Genomic DNA, 8,688 nt, shown 5'->3' with positions numbered 1-8,688 from the left:
TTCCAAACACTGGTGCACTTTCTAGCCATATAAGCATATGGATATGAGGTGAACCTCGTTGTTGAAATTCTACTCTATAGAACCAGTCAGATATCCTTCCTAGAGGTTGGCACTTATTCAAGAGGAAGTTAGTGAGAAATTGACTGATCTGATAATCAAAATGTCTGGCACATGATACTGGGTCACTTTGAATTAACCTACATTTTTCATCCCAGTTCATATTTTCCAGATGAGTATCAGTGTACTGTTTGTGGTCAACCAACTCTCCAAGTATTCTGAGCAAATGGATCCACTGAGTTTCTGCTGAAGAGAAACTATAAAATAACACTGAAGGCTGGTCCTAATTGTCTTATCATGGCAAACAAGTCTTTCTTTGCTTTTTCAAATTATGGTAGGGAACCTCTTAATGCTCTAAGAAACTGAAATCCATCATCACGATGAATCAATTTCTCTAATGCTCCTTCTTGTTTAAGTTGTGCTGCATTTAAAGTTCTGCTATTCCCTTTGCACTTTCTAAGAGCAACTTGGGAATTTCCTAATAGTATTTTCATTTGCAGTTTCTTTGTTTTAAAGAATATGTTTTCAACACACATAGCCGCTCTTCTATCTGACTGCCTCAATTCAGATTTACAAATGTCACTGTAATGCACGCTAACCAATCTCTCTTTATTTTCTGAAGCCTTTCACTCGTTCACATTGAACCGTGCTTCGAAAACTGTGGCATAATGAGAAACAAACTTTGAGGAAATTCATTATAAAGACTCCACAAAAGACCGCTTCACTTACCTACTTCACCATCCACGCGTGGGTTTGACTACGCACAACGTCGAAAGAAAACATTACCTTTTCATCGACTTGTTGTTTTCTTCGCGTTTCCAAATTCCATTGGTCTCGACTATTCCTCGCTCTGTTTTTTTCTTGAATGGGATTCGTCGTAGTTTTTTCGTTTCCGACTCCCCGCGATTATAAATCGATTTGTTTACACATTTTTTGGTTAACATTTTCTTTCCCCCTTCATGTCGACCATCACAAAATGTATACTTTCATGTGGCCTTACTAGTATGACCTCGTAATTTGTGGTATATGAAGTATTTTTCGAAATTTTTTGCACTCTTCCATAGGTGTCTTCGTGCTAAAGCACTAGACACCAAAAATCACTTACCAAATAAATATGTGGAGAGGTCAGATTCCGAGGCACCTACAGTTAAAGCGTGTAGAAAATTTGGCGGAACCAGAGTTTTTAATAAATGATTAACATGGGATTCATTGTAACATTCTCTGCGCAAAGTTCTTAAGATATGTAAGCATTTTACGATGGCCCATAGAGGACACGCCACATTTTTTTATCGCGTGATAAAATCAAAATATCGCGCGATAAATGGGACACTTGCCAGGTCTCACATCATCGACTGTCACGCACGTTGTTTCCGTGGACTACAATTGCTGCCACAGTTGAGGAGGTATGTTTTGAGGTCAATAGTTGGTTTTATTTTCGTGAAAAGATTACTGAGTAATACTTTGCAATACTTCTACGACACATAGCTCTGTGAATCAGTACAGTAGACCTTCATTTTGCGAAATCTTAAGAGACACTTCTTCACAAGGCAACTCTTATAAGTGAACCAGTTTGGTCAGTCGTTTTGCCTTCATAAACGGCTTTATCATTATAAGCTACTAGCATGTATCTAAGGCGATTCCTTGTTGCTATTCTACTTTTCCTCACGAAATCTAAATACTAAGACGTTAATGTCGTTAATACCTTGATGTTAACTTTAGAAACGACTTCGTGTAATGTTGATTGGGATATATTTTATTGGTAAAGAGTGCTCTACTTACGCGCCAATTTGCTAGCTCAAGCGTGTTAAGTATTATTTTCCCTTCCGAGTAGCCGGACACACAAAATCCCGCGTCGAGAGTTGAATTTCTGACCAATTTTCTGATCATTTTTGCTGTTGTTTTTTTATTTTGTTTTTGTTTTTGTTGTTTTGTTTTTGGTTCTTGTGTGAACTGTATCACCTCAATTGGCTCAGAACAACTCTATTTAATTCCCTTATCTATCTTTTCTTCGGGAAAAAATGAGCGCTCTTTGCGATCAAAAGCCTAAAAGATTGACATTGCTTAATGAGTACTATCACTACTATTTTTCATGTAGACTTACTAGACATATGATCATGATCACTAAGAATGTTGGAACGTGGTGGCGTAAACCGTCTGAAAGGGGAACAAGCAATCATGGCGTAGTTTTAATTTTTTGTTTTTTGTTTGTTTGTTTGTTTGTTTTTTTGGTACCTGTTGTGCTTGCTATTTATCTATCGCTGTAAGATCATAACTCTTTTTATCGTCAAGAAAATATGTGACCCTCCACGGGATTTCCGGGAATAAGGTGAACATGCACATGGTACGCTCGCACGCTAAGACAAAATGACTAGCTTTTACCACGTGAGCTTCGTCTTGGTTACTTGCTTCGTTAATTTTGCAGCCATTGTCTTGCTTCGCACGGTAGAAGCTAAGGAACGTGTTAAGATCTTGCTCGCAACTTTGCTCGATACAACACAGTGACCGTGCCAATTTTATAAGACGCCCCTTAAAGTTAAAGTTGCTTTCGATTTGTACATGGAGCCGGAAAGCTTGGCTTATAAACTGCGTAAAGCGATAAGGATTTATAGTTTACAAGGTAAGAATTAAGTTTTAAAAGGGTAATTCATGTGTTCAAACTGAGCTCCTCTGGATCTTGTGAAACACGTCGTGCTCACTGAATTCCTTGTGAAAATCTTGAGGGAAAGAGCCGTGATTTACCGTGAATGTTTCTTTTTATTACAACTTTTGGATAGGACAGAAGATCTTTATTTCCGCTTATATTCTGTAAGTAATATACTTCACAAACACCATTCTCACAATTAAGATGATGGCAAATACAAGTAACAAAGTGAGCTAGGGTGTACAAGATAAGCTGGCCTGTTAAGGAAAAAAGGAACCTAGCGTGTTAAAAAAAAAAAAAACAAAACAAAAAAAACCTAAAGTATTATAGAAACAAAGCTCTACCGTGTTAGCCAGATATGAAGAATTACTACGAACACGCTTTCCAAAATCAATTGTTTTTATGGGTATATATTCACGGTAAGAGTGTGATGCCATTAGCGTGCGAGCGTGTTACAACGTGCCGTGTGCGTGCGTTCACCTTATTCCCTGAAACTCTCTGGAGGGTCACAAATAAACTCTAATAATCTATTGTTATCGTATATCAATAACTGCCAACTGTTTTAGTCTTTCGTTTAGCTGTTGCACAGCGGCGTTGTTTTTGTTGGTGAAAAGGCGCGATTCCTTAGCAGCCATTCGTTCTTACTGAAGTGAATAAGATAAAAGTTTGTTAGACTTTTTGATGGGGGGGGGGGGGGGCGAGCGTGGCCTAGTGGTTAGGGCGCTGCACTTGCAAGCCGGAGGTCCCCAATTAGCACAGCAGTGCTAAATACATTGACACTTAAATAAAGTTATTATTATTTTATTTATTTATTATTTATGCCATAAACTGCCTTATCCTTTAGCGTTGTAGTTTTAAGAAAATGAACGACACTTTTTAAAAACATGTTTCGATAGTTCTTCTGTCATCTTCACTTCTGAATAATACAAAGCACAAAGTTGAATTTAAAGTGTGTAGCAAAATGCTGATTGGACAAAACTAACAATAGTAACAGAAAAATGTATGCATTTACGAGGAAAGTTTTAAATTAACGTAATAAAGTAGATGATTAGGTGTAGGTTTCTCCCATTGAATGTAGATAGCTTCTTTGATTTTAAGTTGAAAAGTTGTGGAAGCGTGATCTCAGATGTTAAAGCACTCATCAGAAAAAAGAGTGCGACATTGTGCGACCTATGTACGGGCTGTAATGCTTGCTATGTCGGCGAAACCTCTCGGCATTTATCCACGCGCGTACGTGAGCACTTGGTCAGTGATAGGACCTCTCACATTTTAAGACATCTATTTAATTATCCACAATGTCGCACTCTTTGTTCTGATGAGTGTTTTAACATCTTAGATCACGCTTAGACCTTCGTTTGCTGACTTCGTAGAACAACTAGAATACTTTTTAAGAGAAGTAAAGGTGGGTAATATTAATACTAAGTATTAAATTCCCAATCCCTTCCTTCTCCCCTCAAATCCTTTTGATTTTAATGCTTCATCAAAAAAGACTCGATCAGATTAAATTAGATTACATAGAGAAATGTCTAACCCCTCCAATGTTCCAATCAACGACTTGCAATAATTTAGAGAAATCAAATAAGTCGAAACACTCCTAAATGTTTTGATTAATGGCGAAGTAAATTAATTGTATATCAAGATTGCCTTCAAAGGTGAGATGAAGCAATTGGAAGTATCAATAAGGTATAGTAATTTTGTAAAAAAGGGAAATTTCAAGTCATGAGAACAGTACCCCTTAAATATCAAACAAGGTCAGATTATATTGAGCTCAAATACTATTTAATTGATTGCCTGCTTATTGCAGTTGCACGTGAGTTATCTAGTTCATCTTTTTTTCTAAAATACTGGCTTGTTTATTGTCTATTATCATTATCCTTATCACACACTTCTCCCATAACTGAGAATCATTCCTAAATTCAACCTGTCATTTCTTCAATTCTTTTCTTTGATTCATCAATTTCAGAGGACATATATTAACATCAAAGGCAATTAACTCACTGGCTGATTTGGACTGAAGTAGAAGCAGGAAGTACTAGTGTTCAAGGCCCGTGCCATGTATTTGGTCAATTCCGAAGGCAAATGCTTCCTTTTGTCTAAGGCTATCTTCGACTACTAGTAGGTTATCAGATGGTTATCAGTTGTTATCTTAATGTTGATGATTGCGGTAAAACTTCCAGGGCGAGCTGTTTCAAAATCGGACTAAAGCTTAGCAATGTTTTAGTTTTAGCTTGCTAAAGCGACTTTTAAGAAATTTTAGAATTAATAAAGGTAATAAGAAACCTTCATATGATCTCATCTTCCTAACACCGGGTACCCGTACACCTCTTGTCGACATTGTGAAATCTGGGAAAAAACCTTTTTGATTTAGATATCAGAGTGGTGCTCTGTGAAAGAAAAGCAGACAATTCAACAGATTTAGCTCACGATGCTATTGACGCGTTACAAGAACTTTTCCAGTATAATAATACAGACAGTGTAATCTTTTCATCCCTTCCCGGAGAACCAAATCCGCCTCTCGGTAACTTTCTCGGATAATTCAACGATACCTGTTAGTACAAAATGCAGACTGCAGACCGAATACAAAATGTAAACTAAGTACAAAATTTAGACTGCACATTGCAGAGTGGGTACAAAACGTAAACTGAGAATCTTAACGCTTAAGAGTTTTTTCGTCTGGTATATGATAACATTGACGACTTTCATAATGGCCGAAGGCGCGCAGAACTGGTAACGATTTTGCATGGAAACGAGGCCACAAAGGCAAATTTTGGGCTACCCAGAAAAATAAGCATAGTAACTTAGAAATTCGATCAACAGCCGTGTTGGAGTTGACCCTAAAAAATTCGGCAGTTTAGCTCGTCATTTCTGAATAGCATTTGATTCGCATGTATTCTTTTCTTTTCTTAGTGGAAATTATGTTTCCCTTTTTTTTTCACTTTTATTTTGGTTTTCTTTCTTTTCTTTTCTTTTTTCTTGTTTTTTTGAAAACAGAACATCGAAAAATGTTAACTGCCCGTGGCGTTTGTTTTCTTCTTTCCAAGACATTCAAATTTATTCAATGGTTCGTGAACAAATACTACATAAGTCGTCCATTCGAATTCGAATCTTGCACATAAAGGCTTCATTTCATAGATAAGACAAACGAGGAAAATATTACGATCCCTCTTTTCAAACATGGCTAAACCTACTCAGTACCATTGGCGGAAGTATCAATTCTCCATCAGGCTTCATTGAATACGCAAAATAAGTGGGCCAACATCCTAATCTTCTCCACATCCTGGGATCTTGTGTTTAACTGCATCTGTCAACTTTGAAATTCTAGCCCACTAAGGTTCAGTCTTGAAAACAGCTGGCATTCTTAACTCATTTTTAATTTGGGCCGTGACTTGTTTTTACTTCCTTGAATAGCATGTTGAGTTTTACTTAGTTTGAAGTTCACACCCCCCTATTTGAAAACAGCTGGCGTTTTTTTTGTTTTTGTTTGTTTGTTTTTTTTTTTTAACTTAAGTCAACTTCAAAGAGTGTCCACCGCACTGTAGAAAATATGGGAAAGACATCATCAATCTTCCACTGACTAACTGACTAAATAATTTCATCTTAATTGTTGTATATTCTGGCAACATTACACTGAGGACCAATAATATCACTATGGATCCAAAATAAAACCTGGACATAATTTTTTTTTTCTTTTTTTGCCTTGGTCAAATGAAAATTTTTAAACAAAAAAAAAAGGAGAAAAAGAGTTAGTTACCTATATCTTTTTTTTTGCCTTGGTCAAATGAAAATTTTTGAACAAAAAAAAAAGGAGAAAAAGAGTTAGTTACCTACACTACGAGGTGAAATAAGGGCCTTTATGAACATATGCTCTCCTTTCGGAGCAAATTCTTACTGAAGAGTAAATCCACCGTTTGAACCTACAGATATTAAATTAAACAACTGTAAAAAGGAACGCGAAGCATCAAGCTTTATGCTCATAAAATTTGTATTCAGTAACATGAAGCATCAAACGTGTATGTTCATATTTTCTTGAGCATAGTTAAAAGGAAGTCTAAATATTGAGCAATAGTTTCTTCAAAAACGAAATTTAAGGCGTGGGATGATTTTCGTTCCTTCTACCAAGCTTCCGCATGGCCATAAAAGAGATCCTTGAACTTCTGTTTAAGCAGCTATCTAAAATTAAATTGTTGAGTGCATTGTACTAAAATAGCTGTTTAGCACTCACGAAGTATTCTCTTCCTTAAAATGGGTTAACATCGGGGAGTATAAATTCAGTTGGCTGCAGCAGTTCTGCCATCATAACTTAGCACTCATTACTTTCAGAAGTTAAAGTCTAAGGTGAATTCAATATTCGAACAATGCCACGTTCTCTCCAAATTCTTTTGCTCCTGGCGTTGGCTTCTAGGAATCAGATATTGAGTCGTCCAATCACATCATTTGCGGGTGAGTACTTCGTCGTTTCCTTTTCCTTGCATAAAAGTTATATTTCCCATAGAGCAGTACCTACATGGAACTACTTTTCTCTATAAAACTTTCCATGAGACTTGGCTTGGACTGTATCCCATAATTTTTTTGACTTATCACATTTTTTTTTTACAGCTGATTGTGCTGAGCTTTACAAGGCTGGAAATAAAACTAGCGGTGTCTACACGATTTATCCTGATGGTTTAAGTGCCTTTGATGTGTACTGTGACCAGAGCACAGGTGGAGGAGGGTGGACAGTGATCCAGAAGAGAATGGACGGCTCTGTAAATTTTGATCGTAGCTGGTGTGACTTCAAGCGTGGCTTCGGTAACTTGAATGGCGAGTTTTGGTTAGGACTGGACAAAATAAACCGCCTCACTTGGAGAACAAAGAACAAGCTTAGAGTAGATTTGGAATTTAACCTCACCCTGGGCATTCAACGAATTTTCCAAGAGTACAACTTGTTCGTAGTTGAACCGGAATTAAAAGATTATGCCTTAACTATTGGAAGTGTTTTAACAGGTATTCACATCTGTTGGGTGATGATTATTATCATTCATACAAAGTCTGAAAAAATGAATCAATTTATCAACTGGATGTTTACGCTTAGAAAATTAGCTTTATACTGAAAGCGATGACAGTCGAATTGTAATAATTCTGTTGATTTTTTACATTATTTTTTTCTTTTCTTCTCGCTCTGTAGGAAACGCAAGTGATTCTTTCGATTACAACCGCAACGCTTCGTTTTTTACAATGGAAAAAGACACGCTGGAGGGTTGTGCTAAGAAATATGGAGCTTGGTGGTATCCCAATAACGAAACTTGTGGTAACTCCAACCTTAACGGTCAATACAAACAAATAGACGGCTTAAGATGGGCACTGTGGAGTCAATATAGGCCTCGTGAGCCCCAGTATATAGCCACCAAAGCCGAAATGAAGATCAAGCCGGATTGCTTTGGATAATTTTTTTTTCTCTTTATGTGTATATGTGTAGTCATATATGTCTGTAAATAAAATTTTAGAATCAAATTTATCTGCCATATGAGAGGAGATTTTTTTGTAACTCGTTAGAAGCGTGAGGTGTAATGATTGAGTTAGTATATGTAATGGCAACAGGACTGAGAGGAGTCCAAGAATAGCCAGGTTATCAAAGAAAGGGAAAATTTGCATGAAAAAACAAAGTCTGTACACTGTTTCAATGGTGATTGAAACAAAGGCTGGGATTGGTTGATTTAAACTAAAACTTTGAATATGATTGGCTCATCCAAGTGAACTGTCCGATAAAAACTTAGCGAATGAATAAGGGGGTATATATAAGTTTTTCGAAACCAATCAAAATCGAGGAAATTGTAATTGTTTGATTAGTACTGATTCAGTGGATAACGTTGAAAGCACGCCTTGATTGACTGCTCGAACTACAAATATCTTTTGCCCCCCACCTCCGAGAAACTCGCGCGGGATTCGCAGCTCGATAAATATCCACCACTAGCCACCGACGGAGGTGAATAGTTTTTTATTTATGAAATAAG

At 36.9% G+C, this 8,688-nt stretch overlaps 1 protein-coding gene across 1 annotated transcript; it reads left to right on the top strand.

The window, feature by feature from the left end:
• The first annotated feature begins 7,053 nt into the window (after positions 1-7,053).
• On the top strand, positions 7,054-8,122 carry LOC136279159 (fibrinogen C domain-containing protein 1-like). Its single transcript, XM_066162680.1, has 3 exons — positions 7,054-7,138; positions 7,295-7,681; positions 7,863-8,122. The coding sequence occupies exons 1-3, from the start codon at positions 7,054-7,056 to the stop codon at positions 8,120-8,122; spliced, it is 732 nt and encodes a 243-aa protein (XP_066018777.1).
• Positions 8,123-8,688: the final 566 nt, after the last annotated feature.

This window comes from Pocillopora verrucosa, chromosome 1 (assembly GCF_036669915.1).
Source record: "Pocillopora verrucosa isolate sample1 chromosome 1, ASM3666991v2, whole genome shotgun sequence".
Taxonomy (NCBI): domain Eukaryota; kingdom Metazoa; phylum Cnidaria; class Anthozoa; order Scleractinia; family Pocilloporidae; genus Pocillopora; species Pocillopora verrucosa.
The sequence above is the reverse complement of the archived record's forward strand: the minus strand, read 5'-3'. Positions and strand labels throughout refer to the sequence as shown.